At 56.9% G+C, this 27,456-nt stretch overlaps 1 protein-coding gene across 6 annotated transcripts in view; it reads left to right on the top strand.

Annotated features, from left to right (window-relative positions):
* Positions 1-27,158, top strand: part of ARHGAP8 (Rho GTPase activating protein 8) — a 61,430-nt gene extending 34,272 nt beyond the window's left edge. For all 6 annotated transcript variants that reach the window (XM_053894641.1, XM_053894642.1, XM_053894643.1 and 3 more), the window contains 6 exons: positions 792-902; positions 17,195-17,268; positions 19,844-19,921; positions 20,690-20,818; positions 24,674-24,777; positions 26,763-27,158. In XM_053894641.1, coding sequence (XP_053750616.1) covers positions 792-902; positions 17,195-17,268; positions 19,844-19,921; positions 20,690-20,818; positions 24,674-24,777; positions 26,763-27,095 — 829 coding nt within the window. In that variant the 3' untranslated portion in view covers positions 27,096-27,158. The remainder of the gene's footprint in view (positions 1-791; positions 903-17,194; positions 17,269-19,843; positions 19,922-20,689; positions 20,819-24,673; positions 24,778-26,762) is intronic.
* Positions 27,159-27,456: the final 298 nt, after the last annotated feature.

Consider the following 27,456-nt stretch of genomic DNA (forward strand, 5'->3'; position numbering starts at 1 on the left):
AGGCAGTGGCAGGTGCTCTGGAAACCAGCCCCGCCCCCCCCCCCGCCCCCCCCCCCCCCCCCGTGGCTTCTGCTGAAACCCTGTTAGTGCGTCTGTCACTTCATTTTATGTGGCTCTGTGGTCTCTCCCCTGGGGTCAGGGGAGCAGAGGAAGGCATGTGGCCGGTTGGCCCCACAGCCAGCACAGGGGCTGGTCTCGAAGTCCCCTGCCAGGCACCCTCTGCCCTTTGCGGTCCCCACTCCGGGGGCTCGCCGAGGGAGCAGGGTCCTCGCCAGGCCGCATCGAGGTGGGCAGCCTTGCAGGGGCAGGGGAGATGTTAGCTCTTCTGGGCGCCAGGTCATGTGCCGGAAGTCGGGCACACAGAGCGGTGTAGGGAGTGACCCTGCCCTTGGAATGCTCCCACGCGGTGGGGACCACAAGTCGGTGAGAACAACTAGGGAGGGGACTATCAGGGAGAGCTTCCAGGAGGAGGTGACTGCTGAAGTGAGTTTCCAGGGGACAGGAAAGGCTGGGAAAGGGGTGTGTCCAGCAAAGACGTGGGTGAAATGTTGGCCAAGGGTTGGCAGGCGAGGTTGGACGTGTGCCGGGGTGGGATGAAGGCCCAGGACGGCGGGGGGATTGTGGGGGGCGGGGGGTGGGGTGGGGGGCGCATGCACACCTGCACACAGCCGCACACGTGTGAGGTGGTGGTGCGGCACGTGGGCCCAGAAGCGTGAGGCTCGGGGCACCCGGCCCGTGGCCCGAGGCTCCTCCCCCGCGAGCTGAGCGCCGCGCCTCTGCTGTGTCCGCAGATACGACGAGAAGCTCCGGAACCTGCACAGGGGCCGGGTCCCCGCTCCCGCCAAGACGCCGCCGCCGCGGCCCCCTCTGCCCACCCAGCAGTTTGGCGTCAGTCTGCAATAGTAAGTGAGCCGGTCCGCGGCCTGCTCGTTTCCTCGGTGGGACCGTGGGACACTCCCACGCCCCGGAGAGGTCGACCCCAGACCCTTGCCTTCCGCAGCCCAGCTTACCCTGCGGAGAATGCGAAAGGCGCCCTTTCCCTGCAGCGGGGAGTGCGCGGTGCGCGCTCCCGCCGTGCCGCGCGCGCTCCCGCCGTGCCGCGCCAAGATCCGGCGGCGGCGAGCAGAGCTCTCGTCGCCGCTGCTCGGTGCTGCTCGCCGGCTGCGGGTGGCTCCCGGCTCCCGGGCCACGGCCGGACGCGTGCCACCACCCCGGAGTGCAGCGTGGTCTTGTTCTTTGCTTTGGCCAGCGAGCCGGCGCCACGGTGGGGGCAGGCCACGTCGGGAGGGGAGTTTGGGAGCCACTAAGCGAGTTCGTGTCGTGGCCCGAGTGACCGCTGCGTGCCTCCCGCTGACGCCCACGCCGAGCACGAGGGAGCAACGCGCTCCTGTCGGGTCTAAGCCGCCGAGCAGGGAGTGTTCGTGTCACAGCGTGTCCTGCCCTTCCTGGCTGATCTCACCCCTTCTTAGCCACGCGACCCTGAACTCACTCCCCACCTCAGCTTGTTTGCTTATTTCTGGAGTGAGCGAGGGGGGATGACGTGAGCTTAGGCCTTTGACGCCCCCTCCGCAAAGGGTTCCGGGCCAGCTTCCTCTCTTTGGAGTCTCCTTCGGAGGCACCTTCTCCGGGAAGCCTTCCTTGATGCTCTGGGCTGTATCCAGGGCCCTCCTGCATCACCACCCGACCCGAGCAGGCTGCCCCGGGAGCCCTTCCAGATATTTCCCCCGCTTGGCAACAAGTGCCTTGGCCGTGCTCGTGCGCTCTGCTTCGGGCGGTTGGCCAGGCACTCGGGTACCTGGGATGACGGAGGACAAAGGAGATGTTTTATCCCGTGGCCCCGCCGGGCGGTCGGGTCTGGTCTACACCACGTGTAGGAAGACCAGGGTTTGCACGGCGGGGGTGGGGCCCACTAGGCGGTCGTTTCGTGTGGAAGGTGGCATGTAGTGTGCTTTCCCACGCGAAAAGCTGATGACCTTTAAGATCCACAGTGGGGCTCGATGTGGTTTGGAGGGATGAGAATGGAGACTCTCAGGGTAGTGTCCTGGCTGGGGCACTGGGGGGTGCCTACGTGCTGCCTCATACCTGTCACTTGTCTCTCCCGAGGCATCTGGGCACAAGGACCCTTCATTGTTCCCTCTTACGGGCTCCGGGGCCACAGGGGAGACAGACGCTGGGGACCCCCTCTTTCTTCTTGGCCTAGAGTGAAGGGGGTAGGATGTGGTGGGAAGAATGATGGCGTCCGGGGACGTCAGTGTCCTGATCCTGAGCCCATGGTGGTGTCACCTTACATGGTGAAAGAAACTGCAGATGTGAGTCGGGGAAGGATCGTGGGACGGGGAGGGAATGATCCCGGATCATCCAGGCAGCCCCGGTGTCACCACAAGGGTCTGTCTGAGTCCGAGAAGAGGCCTGAGGACAGAAGTGGAGGTTGGAGTGACATGGGACCTCGAGCCAGGGGATGCAGGCCGCCCTTTGGAGCTGGGAAAGACAAGGAACAGATCGTCCCTTAGAGCTTCTGTAAAACTACAGCCGTGTTGACCTGTTTTAGCCTTCTGACACCCCCATAGGTGCAGGATAGGAAGCTTCTGTGGTTTTGAACTGCGGAGTTTATAGCGATTAGTTTATGGCAGGTGTAGGAAATGACTGTGGGGCAGGGAGAGGTATGTGGGGGAAGGAGGTGCCTGGGGGGAGGCCTGGGAGAAGGAGCTGAGGGCGGGGCTGGTAAGGGGGTGGGAGTCGGCACCTCGGGTGTGTCACCGCAGCTAAAGGAAGGCCCTGTCTTCCAGAACTTTCTGCGATGATAGACATGGTCCTCACTGCCAGGTTGTGGCTGTTGAGCACTCGAAATGTGGCCAGTGCAGTTGAGGCACTGAATTTCTAACTTTATTTAATTTTAACTGATGTAAAAGTTTTTTTTTTTTTAATTGTTTTTTAACATTTATTTATTTTTGAGACAGAGAGAGACAGAGCATGAATGGGGGAGGGTCAGAGAGAGGGAGACACAGAATCTGAAACAGGCTCCAGGCTCTGAGCTGTCAGCACAGAGCCCGACATGGGGCTCGAACTCACGGACCGTGAGATCATGACCTGAGCCGAAGTCTCGGCCACTTAACCGACTGAGCCACCCAGGCGCCCCTGTAAAAGTTTTTTTAATGTTTGTCTATTTTGAGAGATAGAGTGTGTGCACGTGTGGGCATGAGCAGGGGAGGGGCAGAGAGAGAGAGAGAGAGACAGAGAGCGAGAATCCCAAGCAGGCTCCACACTGTCCGTGCAGAGCCGGATGTAGGGCTCAAACCCACAAGTCCTGAGATCATGACCTGAGCCGAAACCAAGAGTCAGACGCTCAACCGACCGTGTCACCCAGGCGGCCCCATCTGATGTGCCCCCCTCCCGCTGCCCCCGCTGGACAGCTCAGCTCTAGACCTTTGGGGTCTCACCGCTGCCTCCCCTCCCCAGACACACACACAGGTGGGGTCTCCCTGGAGAGCTATTTTGTAAGCACTTAGCGAACGCAGGATATGTTGACCTACAGTGTTCCCGAATGCATCTGGAACAAAAATTTACCAAAGTTTCCTTCTTTACACGCTGTCAGTATGTACTGGAGTGACCTGCTCCCGCCCGTGGGTGTGGCCCCGGCACCCCTGCCGCCCGCCTGGGAAGGCGGCACTGGCAGATGCAGTGACGGCGGGCCCCTCTGGGGGCGCTGGTGAGAAGGGGCCCCCCCGGCGGGCCCAGGCTCCAGGATTTTCAGGCCTGAGGCTTCTGCTGTCTGTGTCTCCGCCTTCGGCCTGGCCCGTGTATCCGTGCTGCTTCCGTCATCAGTGCCTTCGTCTAACGACTCCAGTGATGCCTTTCACATCGCCGATTTCGTCGTTCCAAACCACTTCTGTCTCCTATTGTCTAATAATAAAACTTTATTTATTTCAAGTTTATTTATTTATTCTGAGAGAGGGAGAAAGAGCACATGAGCGGGGTAGGGGCAGAGAGAGAGAGGGAGAGAGAGAATCCCAAGCTGGCTCCGTGCTGGCGGGGCCCGCTGTGGGGCTCAAACTCACAAACCTCGAGATCGTGATCCGAGGGGAAACCAAGAGTCGGACCTTAACCGACTGAGCGCCCCAGGCGTCCCTGTGTAATAAAGCTTTAAAAATGTAAGACGAAACACCTCTAAGTCGTGGATTTCTACAGCCATCTCTCTGAGCACAGTATGGGGGAGTCACCCTGGGACCCCTGTCTTGAGCAGGTGTCTTTCAGGGTGCGTTGACAGAGCTTGAACTCCAGAGATGTCCGTTACCAGATCGAAGACAGGTGTTAGAAATGCCTTTATAAAGGTCTTGGTTCATTCCTGTTCTGGGGCCAGTTTTAACTGTAAAAATCAGTTCCTTGTCTTTTTTTTTTTTCTTTTTTTTTTAATTTTTTTTTTCAACGTTTTTTATTTATTTTTGGGACAGAGAGAGACAGAGCATGAACGGGGGAGGGGCAGAGAGAGAGGGAGACACAGAATCGGAAACAGGCTCCAGGCTCCGAGCCATCAGCCCGGAGCCTGACGCGGGGCTCGAACTCACAGACCGCGAGATCGTGACCTGGCTGAAGTCGGACGCTTAACCGACTGAGCCCGCCAGGCGCCCCGGTTCCTTGTATCTTTAGGGAGTGCCGAGTCTCACTGGACAGCCTTTGGAAAACATCGTGTGTGCCACTTTTGAGAGATGACCCATGCGGTTGCCTCTTTAAATTAATACTTTATGCCGTTTCATTGCAAACGACTACAATAAAACGGCAATAAACATATTAAGTAGAGTAGCAAATATGTAATCTGTGTGGACCGTGAATGAATGGAAGTCATTAAAATTCATCACCAAATCCTATTCGCAAATGTTAATTTGCTGCGTTAAGTTCAGAAGCACGCAACAGAAAGCTGTCACCTTAGAACAAGCTAATTAAGGTAACGTATCAAGGGGGACGTCAGAGACTCGAGGTATCTTTGGCCCTTGCCATCGCTGAAGAGAGAAAATGCACGTGTGCACTTAGTACGGCTCTATGTGGGCAGATACGGGGTAACGGAAAGAGGGAGGGCCTCCTCAGGGCAGAGGGGGGACGCGGGTCCCAGCTTTGGGAAGTCAGGCTGGTTAACTTAAGCAACCCCAGTTTCTCTCCCTGTGACTGGAGGTGAAACCATGCCCTCCCCACCTCCAGGGCCCGGGGGGGCATAACAACAGGGTGTGCAGACCACGGGAACCCGTTCCTGCTGCCAGGCTTGCCTGCCGTTAGTCCTCCTTCATAGTCTCCTCCTCCAGGAAGCCTTCCCGGATGACTCCACGCACACAAGGACCGTTTGTTAAAGACAGCATTCTTTCCGCCACTGAATTGCCTTGGCATCCTTGTCAAAAAGCAATGGCCCATCGCCTGGGTGGCTCAGTCGGTTGAGCGTCCGACTTCAGCTCAGGTCATGATCTCACGGTCCGTGGGTTCGAGCCCCGCGTCGGGCTCCGTGCTGACCGCTCGGAACCTGGAGCCTGCTCCGGATTCTGTGTCTCCCCCTCTCTCTGCCCCTCCCCTGCTCATGCTCTGTCTCAAAAATAAATAAAAACATTTGGCCCCTTGGGGTCTCTTGCGTTTCCATACTAATTCTAGAATCGGTTTGTCCGTTTCTGTAAAAAGGCAGCTGGGGTTTCAGTAGGGATTGTGCTGTCCCTGTAGGTCAGTTTGGGGAGCGTTGCTGTCTTACCAATATTGCCTCTTCTGGTTTATGAACACAGGACGTCTTTCTGTTAACTTGGATCTTTTACGTTTCTCTCAGTGATGGTTTACAGTTCTCCGTCTATGTGTTTTGCGATTTTATGTTAAACGTCTTTTTTTTTTAAGTATTTTGTTCTTTGGGATGCTGTTGTAAAAGAAATTGTTTTGTGATTTCATTTTTTGGATTGTTCGCTTCTAGTGTATAGAAATGCAATTGATTTGGGGCGCCTGGGTGGCTCAGTCGGTTGAGCGTCCGACCTCGGCTCAGGTCATGATCTCACAGTTCGGGAGTTTGAGCCCCGCGTCGAGCTCTGTGCTCACAGCTCAGGGCCTGGAGCCTGCTTCGGATTCTGTGTCCCCCTCTCTCTCTGCCCCTCCCCTGCTCGTGCTCTGTCTCTCTGTCTCAAAAATAAAACATTAAAAAAAAATTTTTTTTTTTTTTTTTAAATTTTTTTTTTCAACGTTTTTTATTTATTTTTGGGACAGAGAGAGACAGAGCATGAACAGGGGAGGGGCAGAGAGAGAGGGAGACAAAGAATCGGAAACAGGCTCCAGGCTCCGAGCCATCAGCCCAGAGCCCGACGCGGGGCTCGAACTCACGGACCGCGAGATCGTGACCTGGCTGAAGTCGGACGCTTAACCGACTGCGCCACCCAGGCGCCCCTAAAAAAAAAAATTTTTAAAAAGGAAATGTAGTTGATTTTTGTAAGCTGATCTTATATCCTGCTGCCTAAGTAAAATCATCTATTAGTTCTTATGGATGTTTTGTGATTTTTTTGTTTAGTATTTTCCACATCCAAGACCCTGTCGTCTGTAAATAGAGATACTTTTATTTCTCCCCGTTCATCCGGGGTGCCTTTCACTTCCTTTTCCTGCCTGATTGCACTTGCCGGACCTCCAGTGCTGGGAAGGAGTGGGGTGAGCACACATCCTTGTGTTTTCCTCTTCTTACCGGGAAGTGGCTATGTTTTTCAGCATTAAATATGGTATTAGCTGTGGGTTTTTCATAGATGCTTTTTATCCGGCTGAGGAAAAGCTCTTGTGTTCCTGGCTCATCGAGTGGTGGGTTTTGTTTTGTTTTTTTCCTATGAAGGGATGTGAGATTTGGCCATGTGCTTTTTTTGCCTTTATGGAGATGATGACAGAGGCTTTGTCCTTTAATAATATGGTGGCTACATTGATCAGTTTTTATGTTGAACGGACCTTGCATCCTTGGGATCAATCGCACGTGTTCGTGGTGGGTAATCTCTTTCTACGTAGCTGGATTTGCTTTGCTGGTACCTTGCGGATTATTTGGTGTCTGTGTTCGTAAGAACTGATCTGCGGTCACCTCATACGGCGATGTCTTTGGCTTTTCTTCGTGGGAAGTTTTAAAATGACAGTTCAGTGTCTTCACGCGTCATACCTTTTCAGATCTTGCATTTCTTCTCGAGACACTTGGCGATAGTTTGCGTCTTGGGATCAGAGTTCATAGCTTCGTTCATCACAAACTGGTTGTTAGTGGCGATAACGTTACTCGCCTTACCGCCACCGCACAAAACTCGTCCCCTGTCCCTTCTCCCTTCTGTGTCGTCATGGGCACACAAACTAGGTCTTAATTTTGTGCCCACTGGCACACATTTGTCATTCTTGCTCTGCTCTGTGGCCTTTTAAGTCAGATAAGAGGGGGAGAAAAAGGCACTAACAGTGACACCCGTAAATTCTCTTATAAATAAAAGAGATTCCCGGTGGCATTTCCTTCACCTGTGTGCTCCGTCCTGCACGTACAGGTGAAGCAGGTGGGCAGGTGGGAGAAGAGAGGGGTGGGGGGCTTCCAGACTCGGGGGGAAGCGGTGGGTCCCCCTGCCCACACCTCTCCTGCTCCTTCGCACCTGCAGGGAGTGGGAAGTGGGGGCGACGGAGGCAGAGGTCCCCGTTGGGCCGTTCGTTAATGAGCAGGACCACGTGACTTCCAGCTGCTCCTCTCCCAGAGCGGACGGTTCCCGCTGACCCAGCGGCCACTTGCACGAGGAAGGGAGTGAGGGGTGCCCGGCTTTCGCTTCTCTTTCCCTGCGTGCCCGGGAACACCCGTCTTTGGTCTCCTGCACCGTGTGGCTGTCCGGAGAGCAGAAGCCGCCGTCCTGGGGAAGGGCCTCTGGGGTGGGGGCCGGGCCGGGCCTCCCTGGGCTCTGCTCCTAAGTCGTGTGCCAGCCTGACTTGCCAGAACCCCCCGCCCCACGGGGAGTTTCGGGGGCTGGGCTTGCGAACGATACGAAACTTGCCGGTTCCTCCTCCACCTCCCACAGAGGCCGGCTGTGCAGGGGTGGGGGGGTCAGTCCCACCAGACCCCCACCCCGGGATGCAAGGCCGTGGTCTGCTCCGGCTACAAGGGCCTGGGAGTCCGATTCTCACTTGAACCCTTAGGCCGTGTGACTTCCGGTGAAACGATTTGCCTCTCTGAGCCGGCTTTGTCTTCTGTCGCCACGCGGGCACGGCGATGGAGCCAGCAGGCCTGGCGGCACGCCGGCACACCCTCGGCCCCCCTGCACGCGGCGGTTGTCCACGTGCACTGCCGGGTTCCGTGGGCGCCCGGGACCTCCCGGCCGCCTTTGTGGCCCAGCGAGGCGTTCCCGGAACCGGGAGGGGCCGAGAGGTCAATGACCACGTCAGAGGGCGGGGAGAGCCCGGGTCCCCAGCCGGGCCGGCCGGCTGCTCCTCCCGCTCCGTCCCTCCCGTCGCTCCAAAGCTACAGCCTGTCCTCACTCGTGTGCCTCTCACCTGCGAAACCAGGGCAGGAACCTGCTGATCACTCCAAGCAAGGGTTATGTGCCGAGAACCCCCGGTGCCCTCTGGGGCCGGACGGTTGGCCGGGAGCACACGGTGCTGACCCGCGGAGAGCCCCCCACCCGCCTGCCACAAGCACCTTGGAAGTTTAGTTCAGGCTGTGGGTCTAGTAATCCATGCGTCCTTGTGGAGACCTGGCCCTGGCCTTGGCCCGCACACATCGGGGTGCACAGGGAGGGACCCGGTGAGAAAGGATTCGCTGCTGCCCTGGGCGTCCCCTCCCAGCCAGGAAGCACCTTTTATCCAGAGCCCCGGGGGCGGTTGTCATCCTCTGCACTGACCCAGTCCACTGAGCAAGCCCCTCTCTGAGCCAGCGGGTGGGCGATGGGAGGGAGGAGAAATCCACGACGTGGGTTTCTGCGCTGCCGAGAGCGGTCATCGAATCCCAGGGGATGAGTCGCTCCGCGGCTCACCACGAGAGGCCCGAGGCCCGGCTGGAGGTCCGTGCGCCTTGAGGGCACGGGGGAGGAGGCGTGCTTGGCTGGGGGCCCTGCAACTTCGGGCACACCCCTTCTGGGACCTCAGTGTCTCACGATCTTACAGGCCCCGCCCCACCCTGGAAGCCTGCTTTAGAAAAAGGAAATGTGGGGGCGCCTGGGTGGCGGCTCAGTCGGTTGAGCGTCCGACTTCGGCTCAGGTCATGATCTCACGGTCCGTGGGTTCGAGCCCCACGTCGGGCTCTGTGCTGACAGCTCGGAGCCTGGAGCCCGTTTCAGATTCTGTGTCTCCCTCTCTCTCTCTGACCCTCCCCCGTTCATCCTCTGTCTCTCTCTGTCTCAAAAATAAATAAACATTAAAAAAAGAAAGAAAGAAACGTGAGCTTAGCTGCAGGCAAGGGGGTCTTGGGGTAGCTCATCAGCGTCGGCCCGTTTGACACGTCTCAGCAGGGCCCCCTCCCCAAGAACGTTCGCTACACCAGGCTTTGGAATCGGCGGACCCAGGCCCCCTAGCTGTGGGACCCCGGGCAAGTCACTGCGGCGTCCTGGGCCCGCTTCCTGGTCCGACACGGGCCGCCCGCGTGTGGCCCGGGACGTCACTCAGCCCCTAGAGCTCCATTGATTTGGATCGTTGGTACATTTGACTCACAGCTGAACACAGGCTTCTGTGTCCCTCAGTATTTACTCTGTGCAGCTGGGAGGAGGGCGCCAGCATCTCTGCTTTCCAGTTGGGGAAACAGAGGCTGGGGAAGCTAGGAGCCTCGCCTGAGGTCACCCGCCTCCTGAGGGCAGGGCCAGGACTTGCACTGCTCTGGCTCCCAAAGGAAGCAGGAGGAGGAAGAGAGCCACCCGTCCGCCACGTTCCTCTCTCCCTGGGGACGCGGAGAGGGGACCGCCTGGGTCCCAGGCCATCATGTCCCTCTCAGGGGGACACGGGAGGCCAAGTCAGAGGTGGGGGGGAGGGCCCGCCCGCATTCCCGCGGCAACGCGACTCACGTCACAGGGACCGCTTGGCCGGCCGAATGTTGCTTTGTGTCCCCGACATACAGCTCCGGCAAAGAGAAACCACCAAGAAACCAGCTTTCCATAGAGAGCAGGACACGCAAAGGCCTGTTAGTGCCGTTGGCAAGGTTTTTGTGGTTGTTCACGTGGGCCACGTGTTTGGGAGTCCTCTGGAAACCCTGGGGTCAGAGGAAGAGCAGAGCTGGTGTCGCATCCCCCCGAGGAATCGCTGCGGAAGGACGACACGCTTTTGGTTTTGTTTTAATTTTCTTTAATGTTTAATTATTTTTAAGGGGGGGGGAGGGGCAGAGAGAGGGAGACACAGAACCCGAAGCAGGCTCCAGGCTCCGAGCTGTCAGCACAGAGCCCGACACGGGGCTCGAACCCACCAACTGCGAGATCATGACCTGAGCCGAAGTCAGCCGCTTAACCGACTGAGCCACCCAGGTGCCCCCCTCCTTTTTTAAATTTTTTTTAAGGTTTTATTTATTTTTGAGAGCGAGAGAGAGAGAGAGAGACAGCACAAGCAGGGGAGGGGCAGAGAGAGAGGGGGACACAGAATCCGAAGCAGGCTCCAGGCTCGGAGCTGTCAGCACAGAGCCCAACGCGGGGCTCGAACTCACAGACCGCGAGATCGTGACATGAGCCGAAGTCGGACGCTCAACCGACGGAGCCCCCCAGACGCCCCTGACGACCGCACATCTCAGTTGGGCCCGGGCCTGCCTCCAGCTGGGCCGCCTCGGGGCTCTGGGGCCTCTCCCAGCATCCACAGCCCATCTCGAATTGGGGCCAATGAAATCACAATGGAAACCAAACGGACAAGATACGGGAGCAGGGCTTGTGGGCTCAGACGCGTGGCTCATCCCCGGCTGCGCGTTCTGGACCGTCTTCCGTTACCTGCTGTCACGACAGCCCCCCTCCCCCGGCACTTAGCAGCCTCAAACAGCCACCGTTTTGTTATGCGTCCTGATTTCTGGGGCCGGGAATTTGGGCAGAGCCCAGCTAGGCAAGCGTGCTGGGGGGGGGGTTGGGGGGAGCGCTGCCAGAGGTCGCTCCGTGGCGTCCAGTGGTGGCCCGGCTGCTCCGGAGGGCCCGGGGTCCGAGGCGCCGCCTCACGTCCTGGCGCGCGGCAGGGAAGGCTGGGCTCAGCTGGGACACGGCCTCCCCACCGGACATGCCCAGGGTGGCCCCCTTCTTACGGGCCAGCTCGCGGCTTCTGGCAGGGGTTCCTGGGACCACAGTGGAAACTGCCAGAGTCTTCGGGCCGAGGCCCGGAAACCGGCCGGTCGCTTCTGCCGTATTCTCTTGGTCAAAACAGCTTTCTTTTCTGGGTTCTGGGCTCGTGGCTCCGTCCCCCACCTTCAAAGTGCTCTGCTCTGACCTCTGCCTCTGTTGCCACATCTGCTCTGAGTCTGGGCCTCCCCTGGGCTTATGTGGGGACGGTCCGTGGTAATCTCCCCACACGGTGCTGGGGGACAGCGGACACGGAGCCTGCGCTCTTTGGAGAGGAGCAAGGAGGCCTTCTCGGAGGAGGAGGCTTTTTGGCTGGGCCTGGAAAGAGAAATAGGGAGGGTGTACCTGCAGCGGGGAGGGCGCAGGTGTGCCGTGAACCAGTCCGGAGGCCTGAGACCCTGAGACGCGGGAAAGACTGGGTGTCGGTGGTGAGTTTCCTTTTGCCCACAGCGTCCAAGGTGGGACGGGTAACGGTGCCGCGTGCCCCGTGTGAGCGCCATCCGGGCCGCGAGGCTATGTGGGCGGGATGATGGCGGGGAGGGGTGGTCCCCGCTGCCTTCTCTGGCCCCGAGAGAGGACAAGAGGAGGCAGCCTGCTAGGGGGGGCAGTGTGCCAGCGCCTTAGTGGGGAGGGGGGTCCGAGGGTGACCAGAATTTCTGTGCATTTCCTGTAGCATCTGCTTAAGCGTCCACGGTCAGGACTCTGACCCCAGTTTTAGTCTAATTTTCTGTTTTACAATTGTTACGCCTTTTTTTTGTTGTGTTGAATTTTTCAAGTTTATTGGGGAGAGAGAGAAAGCACGAGTTGGGGAGAGGCAGAGAGAGAGAGGGAAAGAGAGAATCCCCAGCAGGCTCCGCACTGTCAGAGCGGAGGCCGATGCGGGGCTCGCACTCATGAAGCGTGAGATCGCGACCCGAGCCAATGCCAGACGCTCAACCGATGGAGCCACCCAGGCGCCCCAGCAATCGTCACGTCTTCGGATGGCGTGACATCATTTGCTCCGTAAGTCACGTTCGCTGAATGGTTTTTGGAGTACCGGGGCCCGTCCCACGGCTTTGCTGGTGTTAAGCACTCTGGCGGGCAGGTCCGATTGATTATCAACCCATTTAACAGAAGAGGAAATGGAGGCATGGGTGTGGGGGCAGGTCGAGGGGTGTATCCGGGCCTCTCCGCTTCGGCGGCAGAACCAGGACTTGGCCTCAGGAGGTCAGGTACCAGAGCCCGCGCTTCTGGTTTCCGTCCGGCTGCCTGTGTATCCCGGTGGTGTCCCCCCTGCGCCGGGCTAAGCGTGTGCCCTCAGTGGATGCTCGCCGCCCCGTCTCTGCTCTTGTCCATCTGCGACTTACATCTGAGCCTGAGTTTCCTCATCTGAGTTCCAGCCACTCTGATGATGGCACCCGGAGAGCTCCGGAGCAGATGAGGAAGGAAGCAGCCTGAGGTGGTTTCGGTGAAAATCGTCACGGGTGGAGCCCAGCGCCAGCGAGGCTGGAAGCCCAGATGATACCCCTTCGGCCCTGGCTACCTTCAGCCTGCGTCCCGCTGTGATGGGAATGCATGCCAGTGGCTGTATTTTAACGTGCATTTTGGTGGCAGGGGTGCTGTTACTCTGCACACGTATCTCCAGGAATCAGGGACAGAGCGCTGCCTTTGCCCCCGGGCCCTCCCGGGGGTCATGGTCATGATCTCGCGGTTCGTGGGTTCGAGCCCCGCGTCGGGCTGTGTGCTGACAGTGCAGAGCCTGCTTGGGATTCTCTCTCTTTCTCTCTCTCTCTGTCCCTCCCCTGCTCGTGCTCTTTCTCTCTCTCTCAAAAATAAAGTTGAAAGAAAGAAAGAAAGAAAAGAAAGAAGAGAAAAGAAAGAAAAGAAGAAAGAAAGAAAGAACTGTCCCTCCCCTGCTTGTGCTCTTTCTCTCTCTCTCAAAAATAAATAAAGTAGGAAGGAAGGAAGGAAGGAAGGAAGGAAGGAAGGAAGGAAGGAAGGAAGGAAAAGAAAGAAAGAAAGAAAGAAAGAAAGAAAGAAAGAAAGAAAAAAGAAAGAAGAGAAAAGAAAGAAAAGAAGAAAGAAAAGAAAGAAGAGAAAAGAAAGAAAAGAAAGAAAGAAAGAAAAAGAAGAGAAAAGAAAGAAAAGAAAGAAAGAAAAGAAGAAAGAAAGAAAGAACTGTCCCTCTCCTGCTTGTGCTCTTTCTCTCTCTCTCAAAAATAAATAAAGTAGGAAAGAAAGGAAAGGAAAGGGAAGGGAGGGGAGGGGAGGGGAAGGGAAGGAAAGGAAGAAAGAAAGAAGAGAAAAGAAAGAAAAGAAAGAAAAGAAAGAAAAAGAAAGAAAGAAAGAAAGAAAAGAAAGAAAAGAAAGAAGAAAGAAAGAAAGAACTGTCCCTCCCCTGCTCGTGCTCTTTCTCTCTCAAAAATAAATAAAGTTGAAAGGAAGGAAAGGAAGAAAGAAAGAAAGAAAGAAAGAAAAGAAAAGAAAGAAGAAAGAAAGAAAGAACTGTCCCTCCCCTGCTTGTGCTCTTTCTCTATCTCTCAAAAATAAATAAAGTTGAAAGGAAGGAAGGAAGGAAGGAAGGAAGGAAGGAAGGAAGGAAGGAAAAGAAAGAAAGAAAGAGAAAGAAAGAAAAAAGAAAGAAGAGAAAAGAAAGAAAAGAAAGAAAGAAAGAAAGAAAAAGAAGAGAAAAGAAAGAAAGAAAAGAAGAAAGAAAGAAAGAACTGTCCCTCTCCTGCTCGTGCTCTTTCTCTCTCTCTCAAAAATAAATAAAGTAGGAAGGAAAGGAAAGGAAAGGAAAGGAAAGGAAAGGAAGGGGAGGGGAGGGGAGGGGAGGGGAGGGGAGGGGAAGGGAAGGAAAGGAAGAAAGAAAGAAGAGAAAAGAAAGAAAAGAAGAAAGAAAGAAAGAAAAGAAAGAAAGAAAGAAGAAAGAAAGAACTGTCCCTCCCCTGCTTGTGCTCTTTCTCTCTCAAAAATAAATAAAGTTGAAAGGAAGGAAAGGAAAGGAAAGGGAAGGAAGGAAGGAAGGAAGGAAGAAAGAAAGAAAGAAAGAAAAAGAAATGAAAGAAAGAAAACGAAAGAAAGAAAAAGAAAGAAAAAAAAAGAGAAGAAAAGAAAAGAAACGAAACTCCTCTCCCTGGGACGCCTTGTTCACCATCTGTGAAGCAGGGATAACAGCAGCCTGTCTTGTCCGCCCGTTCCCTGTCGGAATCAAATGAAATGACGAATATGCAAATGCACGGCAAGGACGATGCTGTGTATTTGTTTAGGTGACTGATTTTTCCAGAAGAGCTGGGGGTTACTGAACTTTGGGCTGTTCTCGGGGAGCCAAGGCAGGAGGCTGAGGTCCATATTTGTGTGTTAGGATTGGAGGTGTAGACCTGCCCCATTCCCGTCCCCGTCTCCCCAGGGGTCTTACTTGATGATGGAACACAGTGAGACCCGGGGGAACTAAGGACCACGGCCAGGCGTGTGGCCACCTCCCTGCCCCCGGAAACCCTTTCACAATAAATCGGTGACTTCTGCTTCTTGCCGTGACAGAATCATGGAACAAACTGACCGTCCTGCCCGAAGGTAGAGAAACACACAAGCCCTATCATGATAGGTGTTTTCAGACACCGGGCAGCATGCAGCAGGGGGCCATGATTCCAGACAGAAAGGAAATGAACAGAGCAGGCCCTCCGACTCCCCCTGCTCACTGCCCGGGGGATGTTTCCAGGCTGCAGAGCAGGCAGAAGCCAGACGGGCTCCAGTGCTCTTGGCAAAGTGGGGTAACGGAGTTCAGAGTTTGGGGGCCCTGGGTGGGTGACCTTGTGGGACAGAGTTCCGGGGGGGGGGGGGCTGCACAGAGAGTTCTCCACAGACTGTCCCCTCAAGTCTTTGGATGTTTAAACTGTCTATATATAAAAGGAAATTAAAGTACCACCGGAAAACAGTAGGGCCCCAAAACTATTGGAGCTGACACAGGGTTGGGCGTGGTAAGTGTTCTCCCAACTTAAAGTGGAGACGTCAGCACTTAAGGTTTTGGGTGCTGTTTCTGTCTTAGCCGTTGAGCTACATTAGCCTTAGTCTGAAGACTGCTCGAGAGCCCCCCTTGCAAAATTCAAAGCGATCCTTGAAAGGCTCTACCTGTTCCCAAATGACTTGATGCAAGACAGAACAAAGTTCATCTCCGTTCAAAGGAATAGCAAATACAAACACACAAACCCCAGCAACCAACAGTGTAAAGTTTCCAAAGAAAAATTACAAGGTGGGAGCAGGGAAACGTGTTCCGTAACTAGGAGAAAAACCGATCAGGAGACACAGACCCAGCATATTCGTGTAGGTTTTCTAGAGAAACAGAACCAAGAAAGAGGAAATTTATTATAAGGGATTGGCTCATGTCGTCATGGAGAAGTCCCAATACCTGCAAGCTGGTGACCCAGGAGGGTCACTGGGGTAGTTCCATCCTGAGTCCTAAAGAATAAAACAAAGTCAAGAAAAGAGAGAAAACGAGTAAAGAACAAATAGCAAGATGGTAGATGGAAACCTAGCCGCAGTGATGATTACATTAAACGTAAATGGCAAAAACATTCCAATTAAAAGAGATTCTCAGTTTGGATTTAAAAAAAGGAAGCTCCTACTGACGTTTAAAATGTAAAACGATAAAACACTGTAGATTAAAAGTAAAAGGGTAGAATAAGACCTGCCATGCAGCCACCAGCCAAAAGAAAATTGGAGTGGCTGTACTAATATCAGGCCAAGCAGGACAAGAAATAACCCCAGGGACAAAGAGGGGCATTTCGTAATAAGACATAATCCTAAAAAGTTACAGACTAGTAACGGAGCTTTAAAATCCACGAAGCAGGGGCGCCTGGGTGGCTCAGTCGGTTAAGCGTCCAACTTCAGCTCAGGTCACGATCTCGCAGTCCGTGGGTTCGAGCCCCGCGTCGGGCTCTGTGCTGACAGCTCAGAGCCTGGAGCCTGTTTCAGATTCTGTGTCTCCCTCTTTCTCTGACCCTCCCCTGTTCATGCTCTCTCTGTCTCAAAAATAAATAAACGTTAAAAAAAATTTAAAAAAAATAATAAAATCCACGAAGCAAAACGTGGTAGAACCGAGGGAGAAACAGACGCACGTGAGGAGACGTCAGTATCCTTCTCTAAGTAATTGATGGAACAAGTAGAAAATCAACAGTCTAGAAAACTTGAACACAATCGGCCAAACTAACCTAACGGACGTTTAGAGAACCGCAGAACACATGCTCTTCTCAGCTACGACGTCGCAGAGCAGGACTCCAGCAGGCACGTCGACTGCAGAGCGTTTTCCCCTCCATCCAACCGTCTCCCAAGTACGCTGCCTTCCGGGCAAGAGCGTTCAGCACGTGAGAAAGAGAAAAACAAAACGTTTCACGCGGGAGCCCAGCGGGGCCGTAGAATGCTCACGGTGGGCAGCTGTGACTTCACATCCTCGCTGCCGGCTGGGGTGGTGTATTTGTGGCTGTGTTTTAAAGTTGCCTGGCGTATCAATTCTCTCCCAAATGAACACGGTAAGAGGCTGGGTCTTAACAGCCTGAGGCAGCGCGTTAGGTTTCCATCAGGCATGTTGTTTGACTGGTCAGCATACAGTCCAGGTTTCCCGGATCTGCCCTCACGGCCAAATCCGCTCGTGCCTCTGGTCCTCCTCTGTGCATCTCCCCCCTGTCTGGAATGCTCCCCGCCCCCCGGCTTTGGTCCTCCACGAGCTCCTACTCATACCTCAAAACCTAGCTCAGAAGTGGCCCCACGTGAAGCCATCCCCGTTCCCCAGGTCTCCCCTGTATCATGGTGGAGCCCTCAGCTGCTGCCCTAGTGTATTATTTCTGCCTCTCTTTTGGCCGCCAGAACACCTACTGTCTGAGCACCGAGTCCGCGTCTGTCCCCGTATGGCTCCTCGGTCCCGTGTTTACACAGAGATGTGGAGAGGACCTGTCACCTCCAGCTAAAACCTGCTTTCTTTTCTTTTCCCTCAGCCTCAAGGACAAAAATCAAGGTGAACTCATCCCTCCTGTGCTGAGATTCACAGTGACATACCTAAGAGAGAAAGGTAAGCGAGAGCTGGCTTCAGCCAGGGGTGTGAGGGCCTCTGGGAGGCCCATCTCGTGTCGCGGGCACCGTGCAGACCGGGGACTTGGAGGGGCTGGGCCTCGTGCGGGAAGGGTGACCAGCACGGGATGGACTCAGGCACACAGAATGTCTGGGTTTGCATCCCGGCTCTACTGTGTACTTCCTGTGTGGCCTTGGGCAGTTACTTACCTTCTCTGGGCCTGTGATTCCTCATCTGCCCCGTGGGGTTCATGACGGTGCCTGATTCACGGGGTTGCTCTGGGGCCTAAATGAGATGAGACATGTAAAGCTGTCCGTGAAGAGACCCCTTTGATGTGATAGATAGCTTGGTCTGCAGGTGCTGTCGCCAGTGGGGTGGGCGCGCTCGGTGATTAGAGGGGGTGCGCCTTGTGGCTCCTCCAGGACTCCTGCCTGAGGCCAGAGTTCCCAGATCCACGGGGAAAGTGTGGACCCTGACAGGAGCGTAGTTCTCTGGGCGAACAGGCTGCTGGTGGGTGGGGGTGGGGGGTGGCCCCCCGCAGGCAGGTGCCGCAGGGTGCAGGGGGGGGCGCGTCCGACGAGCAGCGGGAGCCGTCATTGCTGGGGGCCCTGGTGGCCTTTTACCTGGCGCGCCCTCAGAACTGCATGTCCTAATGCTAGAAAGTTCTATGAGCTGGCGCCTCTCTAGCCGGAGGACCTGATCATCGCTTAGAATGGTCTCTACTTTGGCGAGAAGTCCTTCGCGGCACCTCCCGTTCTGTTCCGTATTTCGGGAGCAGACAGAAGATAGTGTGTAAGACCAGGTGTCAGAAACCGGGAGAGGGAGTCTCTCCCTTTTTAGCGTCATCAGTTCCTTTATTTATGAAAAAATAAAACAAAAAACCCAGCTCCAAGTGGGAACTCAGTATTCTATTTGTTGAATGAATGCACGATCAAACATGTACCCTTTGGGCACCTCCCCGTATCCAGCCCTGATTGAGGCGCTGGGGTTGCCATGGTAACGGCACCCCCCCCCCAACCAGCCGCCATTCTGGGGGCTCACGGTCGCAACCGAGAGGACTCCATTGCGATTTGCTCTGTAAAGCTGTTTCCACGGGTCAGAAGTCCAGGCACACGGGGGCCGGGCTGCTCAGGGTCTCGCAAAGCGAAACTCGAGGTATCCCGCCAGGCTGCGCTCCTTTCTGGAGGCTCTGGGGAAGAATCTGCTTCCACCTTCATTCAGTTTGTTGGCCAAATTCAGTTCTTTGCAGAGATGCCTGTGTGTCCTTGGTGGCTGTCGGCCAGAGGCCTCTTTCTCTTCCTAGAGGCTGCACGCTTTCCTTTCCGTGCGGCCCCCTCCACCAACAGAGACCTTCCCACCTGTCGAGTCCGGCCTCCATGCTTCAAATCCCTGTAGCCAGGAAGAACCCGGTCCCTTTTAAAAGTCTTGCCTGATTAGGTCAGGCCCACCGAAGATAATCTCCGTATCTTAAGGCCAGGTCCTTGGGCCTGAATCCTGTCTGCAGAGTCCCTTCCCTGTGGCGCCTAGATCAGTGTTTGGATACCGGGCAGAATGAGTGTGCCCCACGGGGTCCGGGACTTTGGGAGCCACCTCAGAAATTTTCCTACTTCAATCTGTCAGGAAAAAAAAGAGAGGGACCAGCCACTCACGCAGAGGGGACGGCGCGTGCAAAGGCCGGGAGGAGCAAGGAGCATGGGGCAGATTGGAGGCCGGAGGAGGGGGCCGAGGGGCAGTGGGGCAGGAGAGGCCGGACCGTGCAGGCCCGTGGGAAGTCCCCGTGGGAAGCCGCCCAGTGAAGACCAGCAAGGTCCGTGCACAGGCTGCTCAGACCTGAATATATTCGTTGAATAGACCCAGCTTCAGAAGGAAGAGGCTGGGGAGGGAGCCCAGGGCTTCTGGAAACCCAGAAACGTTCTGTATTTGCCGCGTCCGGAACGGTAGTTTCCAGCTGCTCGCGGCAATAGCCCCGTAGAGCACTTTCTAGGTGTCTCCTACGTCGGGTGACCGCATTTTTAATTTCACTTAATTTTTGCTAATTAAACGGAAATTTAAATCATGACGTGTGGCCAGTGGCTGCCATACTGGACGGGTCACCTGTGTCGATGCAGCTGCGGGACTAAGCGGAGGCTGTGCGTGTGGAGGCCCCCCGGGTGCTTGAACACGTGCCATATCCAGCCTCGTCGACGCTTTCTGCAGCCCTCAGAGGCAGGGGCTCAGGGCCTTACTCTGTAGACGGGGTGGCTGAGCTCAGAGAGGCCACGGGCTTTCGCTGCGGTCACACAGCGGGATGAGACAGAGTTGGGCTGGACTCCAGGTCTGTCTGACTGGGTTCTCTCTTCCCGGGGGCCGCGGAAGTAGGCAGTGAGGTGGGGCTGGGAGTTTGGAAGTTTGAGGAATAAATGGAGGTGGGGATCGCGGGTGGTGGGCGTCGGGGGGGTGGGGGGGGATGAACCGAGCTGGAGAGCATTCCCTGCCAGCCACGGGAGGGTGACGCGTGGGCAGGAGGAGTCGTGGAATGTTCCAGAAACCCAGAGTGCTAGGACCTGTGAGGTGCCTGGAGGCTCTCTCTCCTCAGGACTCCGCACCGAGGGCCTGTTCCGGAGGTCGGCCAGTGTCCACACCATCCGCGAGATTCAGCGGTTGTACAATCAAGGTGAGCCTGTCCCCGCAGAGACCCCTGACCCCGAGCCTCCCGCCTGCCCGGCCTGCACAGCCCTCCACGGCCGCAGAGCCGCCAGGCCCAAGGTAGCGTGGCTCCCGCCCCCACCCAACCCCCAGCATAGCCCGGGGCCGGGCAGCTGCCCAGGCGAGGCCTGCGCCCGGAGCCCCGAGCCCCGGCCCTCGGCGGGTGGCCGCACGCTGCCGTTGTGCCTCGAGGGCTTCTCCCGTCATTGCAGGCGGACAGGTGGTCTGAGGTGTTCCATGGAGTCTCCGTTCGGCAGCTCCTCCAGCGGGCCCGGCACCGCTTTCTCGGCTGCCTGCGGCGACACCCGCAGGTCGGGAGGCCGTGTCGGAGCTGAGCACCCTACAGCGACACTGCTGAGGCGGCTGGCTCTGCTCACGCCCCCGCCCACCCTCCTCGTTCCTCTCCCTCGTACGGTTCGCCCGTCCGGTGACAGGGCCGGCGCGGGGCGCGTGTGGACTGGCCGTCCTCAGGCCCGTGCGCCGAGCACCTGCATCCGAGGCGGGGCCGACCTGCACGGCGGGGGGGACTGGGGGCACGCCCCAGACTCGGCCAGGTGCCCCAGAGGGCCGAGGGGGGGCACGGTAGCAGCACCCCCCGGGTCCAGCAGGCGACAGGGTCGCGCCTGGCGAGAGGTCTCCCCCCTCGGGAGTTCTAAAGCCGTTTGCGTCGGGGCCCGTCATGACGCGGGACTCCGCGGCCCCGTCAGGACTCAGACTTGCGACATTCTGTGTCCAGGGAAGCCCGTGAACTTTGACGACTATGGGGACGTCCACATCCCTGCCGTGATCCTGAAGACCTTCCTGCGAGAGCTTCCCCAGCCGCTGCTGACCTTCACGGCCTATGAGCAGATTCTCGGGATCACCAGTGGGTACCTGCCCCGGGGGGGGGGGGCTCGCCGAGGGCCAGTCTGGGGGGTGGGGGGAGGGGCTGCCGGCCTCTTCTTGTTGCCGTCCGGCCCCGTGGACAAGTGTCAGTGGCCGGGCCGGGCCACCACCGTCCGTGGGTGGGGGCAGGGGTTGTCGGGTGCAGCTGGGGCGACAGGCAGCGTGGCAGAGGGCGCCTCTGGGTTCGGGGTGCACGGCCCGGTCCGAGGGCCGCCTCCAGGCCCTCCTTGCCCTGCTGTGGGGGAGCCCCCCACCTCCAGCACCCCAACTTCTGTGTGTAGAAGGGGGGTGGAGGCTGATGGGGGGCAGAGGCCCCGAACCCCCTCTTCGAGCAGTTACCGTAGAAAGCTTGCAGTTAGAAATCCCTCCTCTGCCCTTTGGGAGGTGAATCTTCTACACCCAGGACTGTGTCAGGGACCCCAGAGCCGGCTCTGAGATGTAGACGTTCAAGGAGACCCCAGTGTCCCGTGACGGTGGGGGCCTAACCCAGCCTGCACCGCTGACCCCGTCCCAGGACAGGAGAAGCATGTTTCTCCCATGAACACACCCGGATAACTACCCCCTCCCTGACTCTGCTCAGGGCCCCCCCCCCAACCCCTGCACCCCTCCCTGTGCCCTCATTCTCTCTCTAAAATGCCAGTCACCTCAGCCATTCGGCCGTGTCGGGCTGTCCCTCGTGCTGTGGTTATTACTGACCACGCACGTTCCTCTTTGACTCTGGCACCTGCTTGCCACAGCCCGTGCGGGGTAGTTGTGGACGGGAGGGGAGTGAGCACGTAGGCCCTGCTCACCAGGAGCGCTCAGGCTGGCCACAGGGACAGGCGTGTCATTGAACCGGGTGTGGCAGGGTGATGTGGCTGCAGGGCGTCTGGCACTTACTGGAAGGAAAGCAGGGAAAGGCCTGCTGGGCAGGAGTGCTCGTCAGGGTGTCCGAGGTTCCCAGACGTCCCCAGGCACCAGAACCCCCGGAGGGTGCATTAAAACATGGGTCACTGGGCCCCACCCCGGAGTTTCAGACTCCATAGGTGTGGGCAGTGGCCCAAGAATCTGCATTTCTAACTGGTTCCTGGGAGATGCTGATGGTCTGGGTTTTGTGCCATGGAATGCCTAGCTCAGCGGGGTTGGAGAGATGTGACCATGGAAAGCACAAGTGTCTTAGGGGCAAAGCTCATCCTGTGCACCAGGGAGTGGGGCTGGGCTGGGGCAGCTGCTGAGAATTTTTAAAAAATTATATTATGAGAGGGCTCCTGGGTGGCTCAGTTAAGCGTCTTAACTCTTGATTTTGGCTCAGGTCACGATCTCACGGTTCGTGAGTTCAAGCCCTGCATCGGGCTCTGTGCTGTCAGCACAGAGATGCTTGGGATTCTCTCCCCACCCCCCTCAAAATAAATAAATAAACTTTAGGGGTGCCTGGGAGGCTCAGTCGGTTGAGCGTCCGACTTCGGCTCAGGTCATGATCTCGCAGTCTGTGAGTTCGAGCCCCGCGTCAGGCTCTGTGCTGACGGCTCAGAGCCTGGAGCCTGCTTCGGATTCTGTGTCTCCCTCTCTCTCTCTGCCCCTCCCCTGCTCACACACTGTCTCTTCTCTGTATCAAAAATAAATAAATGTTAGAAAAAAAATTTGTTAAATAAAAAATAAATAAGCTTTAAAATATAAAAATTAAAAAAAATAATAATAAATTCCATTTTGATGGAAATAACACCAGCACATAGCGTAGGAAACAAACAAAAACCCCAAGGTCCACAGCAGCGACACGGGAGTCCCTGCCCAGCCCCGCGGTCCCCCGCGGGCACGTACCCCGGTGGGGGCTCCGTGGGCACCTGCCCCTCAACGCCAGGAACGCCGCTCCTGTGCACGGTCCTGGAGCCTGGCTTTCGTGTGTTAGCATCACATCTCCTCTCTCCCTCCTCATGTGCAGTCACTCATCCTTTCAGTGGTTGTGTTGCACCAGCTTTATAATTTCACGGGTGAACGTTTGGAGCTGTTTCCATTTGCGTTTGGCCCTCCGCTAGTTTGAAGACTCAGGAAGTCCCAACATTCCGGTCGTTGAGAACCGAGATGCTGCCCTGAGATGAGAACCGAGACCCTGCTTTCTGGACCGTGGTCTCACTCGGCCTGGCCGCACGGTGACAGGTGTAGGGTCACCAGATCCAGCAACAGAAAACAGAGGATGCCCACCCGCCTCAATGTGAATTTCCGATAAAGGGTGAATGTCTGTTTTTTTTTGTTTTTTTTTTAGTGTAAGTAATATTTGCTCTTTAGCTGAAATGCAGATTTCACTGAGCGTCCTCTCTTTTTTCTGGCAGCCCATTCTCAGGTGGGATGGGTTTCTCCGTGAAGTCGGGCAAAAGCAGGGGCTTCTGCGTGTGCTCGGGAAGTGCAGGGACACTCGGGAAGTGTCCAGGGCACAAGGGAATTGCAGCCAAGGCCGCCTCCCGGTGGTGCAGCCAGGAGGTTAAGAGCACTGGCTTGGAGCCGCACGGATCTGGATCCAAGCCTGGGCTTCACCTTGCAGTAGCTGTGTGACTGGGGACAGGTCACTGAACCTCTCTCTCTGAGCTCACTTCCCTTAGGTGCATAAAAGTGGGGGCTGTTGTGAGGATCGGGCGTGACGGTTCGTGGCACGCAGTCGGTGCTTTGTGGCAGCCTGCTCCCCCTTGCTCGCCGGTGAGCGCTCTGTCCCCGAGAGACCGTAGAGAGGGCGGGTGGCGGACCTCGTGCAAGGATGTGCTCTGGGACCATAAATCTCACAAAGAGGAGGTTGGGGCCGGGAAGCCGGGACCCAGGCAACGAGGTGGCGGCCCCCAAGCTCGTTGGTTCCTTGAAGATCATTTCGCGGGAACTCCCTGTCCATTCCCGTTGCCCACAACGGCTTGAGTTCACGAAAGAGAGGCTTCTCTTAAGAGGCCAACGAGAACGTTGACGGTAGGGACGTTTGTGTCTGTGTTCGGAAAGCACACAAGCGTTCACGGTAGCCCCGCCCAAGGCTTGGCCGGAAGAGGTTGGCGTTGGGGGATCGGGACGTGGGGAGCACGGTGAATAGTTGTGGGTGCGCCCTGGCTTGAGGTCTGGAGTTCAGCGGAGGACGTGGTTATGAGGAAATGGGGGTCTGAGTCTGGGGCAGCCTCCCCCAGGCTCTTGGTGGGTGTGGGGACCTGAGCTGCAGGCCATCACAGACAGGCTAAGTTGGTCTGGAGAAGGGCTGGCCAACCTTTCCCGTAAAGGGCCAGGTAGTAGGTATTTGAGGCTTTGTGGGTCCGTCTGCGTTGCCCCTACCGGGCTCTGCTGTGATGTGTGAGTGGGTGGGTGCGGCTCTGTACCCATAGTTTGTTTTTTTCGTCTTTATTTTTGAGAGAGAGTGAGTGTGAACAGGGGAGGGGCAGAGAGAGAGGGAGGCACAGAATCCATAGCAGGCTCCAGGCTCCGAGCCGTCAGCACGGAACCCACGATCCGCGAGCTCGTGACCTGAGCCGAAGTCAGACGCTCAACCGACTGAGCCCCCCAGGGGCCCCTGTACCAATAGTTTTACTGACAAAAATTGGCCTTTCTGTCCGAAGGCTGTAGTTTGCTGACCGCTGGTCTAGGCCATTCTCATTTACAAAGTGAGTGATTTGGCTTTACGGACTTTCTGGGAGGTAAGAGTTGCAATACGGCTCTAAAGACGGGAACAGAGCTCATGGAAGGGAGGGCTTTGCTGCGAACAGCCACCCGGCCCGGGAGTAAGTGAGGGCTCCGGGCCCGACCTCGGGACAGTGCATCCTCAGAGCTGACCTCCTCCCTAGGCCCATGCCGGCCCCTCGGGCAGGACTCAGGAGGGACCCCTGTGCCCCTGCAGGTGTGGAGAGCAGCCTGCGGGTGACCCGCTGCCACCAGATCCTGCAGAGCCTTCCGGAACACAACTACGCCGTCCTCAGCTACCTCATGGGCTTCCTGCATGAGGTGAGGGGGCTAAGCAGGGCCCGGGGCGGGGAGGCCCCCATTCCGTGCCTGGCCCAGGCGGCCCTTCCTGCACCTGGTGCCCACACAGCCCGGGGTCTGGGGTCTCCCCCAGCCTTGGGACGCCGCTCCCTGGCCCAGAGGACTTCAAGGCCTGACCAGGGAGCAGCTCCATTTCTGCGCCCGCCCCTGCTGACCGGTCACATGCCTGGCCGCCCTCGGTTACAGATGGGACCTTCTTTTTATTTCCATTTTTTAACGTCTGCTTATTTTGAGAGAGAGCATAGGCGGGGAGGGGCAGAGAGAAGGAGAGAGAATCCCAAGCGGACTCCACGCTGTCCCGACGCGGGGCAGCCGCAATCGAGAGTCAGAGGCTCAACCGACTGAGCCACCCGGGCGCCCCACATTGGGTGTAGAGATTGCTTTAAAAAATTTTTTTTTAATGTTTACATATTTTTGAGAGCAGAACATGAGCAGGGGAGGGGCAGAGAGAGAGGGAGACACAGAATCCGAAGCAGGCCCCAGGCTCTGAGCTGTCAGCACAGAGCCCGACACGGGGCTCGAACCCACGAGCCGTGAGATCACGACCTGAGCCGAAGTCAGACGCTCAACCGACCGAGCCACCCAGGTGCCCAGGATTGCTTTGAAAAATAATAAACTGGGGCGCCTGGGTGGCTCGGTCGGTTAAGCATCCGACTTCGGCTCAGGTCATGATCTCTCAGTCCGTGGGTTCGAGCCCCACGTCGGGCTCTGTGCTGACAGCTCAGAGCCTGGGGCCTGCTTCGGATTCTGTGTCTCCCTCTCTCTCTCTGCCCCTCCCCTGCTTGTGCTCTGTCTCTCTCTGTCTCAAAAATAAATAAACGTTAAAAAAAATTTTTTTTAAATAATAAACTATTTGTCAGAGGCCAAAAACTAAGTTATTGCCCTAGTTTTCTTTCTACTTGTTTTTCATCTGCTGGAGGTGGACTGATTTCCCCGTCCTCCACGGCACTGACGTTGAAACTTCCCATGGGGCTTGGTGCTGTGTAGCATTGGCCCCGGTGGGCTCCTGCAGGGGCTTGGGGGCCGCTGTCCTCACCAGATCCAAAGGAGGGGTTCACCGGGTCATGCCCCACCCCCCGTTCTCTGCTCTCCCATGACCCCCGAGGTTCTGCCATTGTCTCTGCTTCCGATTGTCGGAGGTCCCCAGGACCCTGGAGGCGAGGGGGAGATCAGGCCTTCAGATGGGCCCAAGTGGCCCCCCTGCCCCCGACTGGCCCCGTGACTTCGGGAAAGTACCCTGCACCTTCTGGGCCTCCAGTTTCTTCATCTGTAAAATGGGTGATGCATCCTAACTTCATGGGGTTGTAAGTGCTGTAAGGTAGGTTCGTCCCCTCCCCTGCTGCCCCCAGTCCTCCGATGACCCCTGCCTGCTCTTTGGCCTGGACTGTGTCCAACTCGCTGGTCAGAGTGTGGCTGTCAGAGAGGTGGTCTGGCTGGGTGACACCAAAGGCCAAGCTTGCACCCATTGTGCTAGAGACCCCTGTCCCCGAGGGGGCCTCCTGAGTCCTCTGGAGTGGGAGAGAAGGCTGGGGGTGCGGAGGAGGTCCAGGAGGAGCTCAGAGACGGTCAGAGCCCGAGGTCTCTCAGAGCATCAAGACTGACTGCTTTCGGGGCGCCCGGGGGACTCAGTGGGTTGAGCGGCCGACTCTTGGTTTTGGCTCAGGGCGTGATCTCACGGTTTGTGGGTTCGGGCCCCGTGTCGGGCTCTGTGCTGACGGTGTGGAACCTGCTTGGGATTCTCCCTCCCTCTCTCTCTCTCTCTGCCCCTCCCCTGCTCACTCTCTCTCTCTCAAATAAATACACTTAAAAAAATTAAAAAGTTAAAAAAAAAAAAGACTGCTTCCTTTTACAGGTGGTGACACCGAGGCCCAGAGCCGGGAGGTGGCCGTGCAGGGCCGTAGCACTGAACCCACAGTCACGTCCCTTGTCTCATGTGTGTCCTGCAGGTGTCCCGGGAGAGCATTTTTAACAAGATGAACAGCTCCAACCTGGCGTGTGTCTTTGGGCTGAATTTAATCTGGCCGTCCCAGGGGGCGTCCTCCCTGAGTGCCCTCGTGCCCATGAACCTGTTCACCGAGCTGCTGATCGAGTACTACGAGATGGTCTTCAGCACCCAGGAGGCTCGCGGGGGGCTCGGTGCCGGTGCTGTTGAGGCAGGGGAGCGGAGTGGCCCCGTCTCTAGAGGCCGGACACCCCGACGGCCTGGCCTCGCGCCCCGCGCCTCCGCGGCCCCTGACGGTGCCCGGGAGACTCCTCTGGTGCCGGAAGCGTCACGCTGAGGCCCGTCTGTGCGTGCTGTCGTCGTGTTTTGTGAACTTGCCATTAAACAGACTTCTCGTGAACCTTCTAGCGAACGTCCGGGGTTCTGCGCTTTGCCCCTTGTGCGTGGTCCCTGGGCTGCGGGCTGGGGCGAGATGACGGACCTACCAGGTTCGTAACCACGGCCTCCGCGGAAATGGGAATTTATGGGTGAGGGCCTCCCGTCCGGCATCGACTGTTGCTGTCATGCCGGGTGGCAAACTGTACCTTCGCGTCACAGCCGTTCGTCATTGTCCGCGGGTGAGCGGGGAGCTGAGCGGTTCTTCTGCTCCTGTCGGGCTGGCCAGAGGTCACCTGGAGGGACGCAGCTCCCTCGAGGGT

Source organism: Panthera pardus, unplaced genomic scaffold (assembly GCF_024362965.1).
Source record: "Panthera pardus isolate Hobbes unplaced genomic scaffold, ASM2436296v1 HiC_scaffold_6, whole genome shotgun sequence".
Classification (NCBI taxonomy): Eukaryota; Metazoa; Chordata; class Mammalia; order Carnivora; family Felidae; genus Panthera; species Panthera pardus.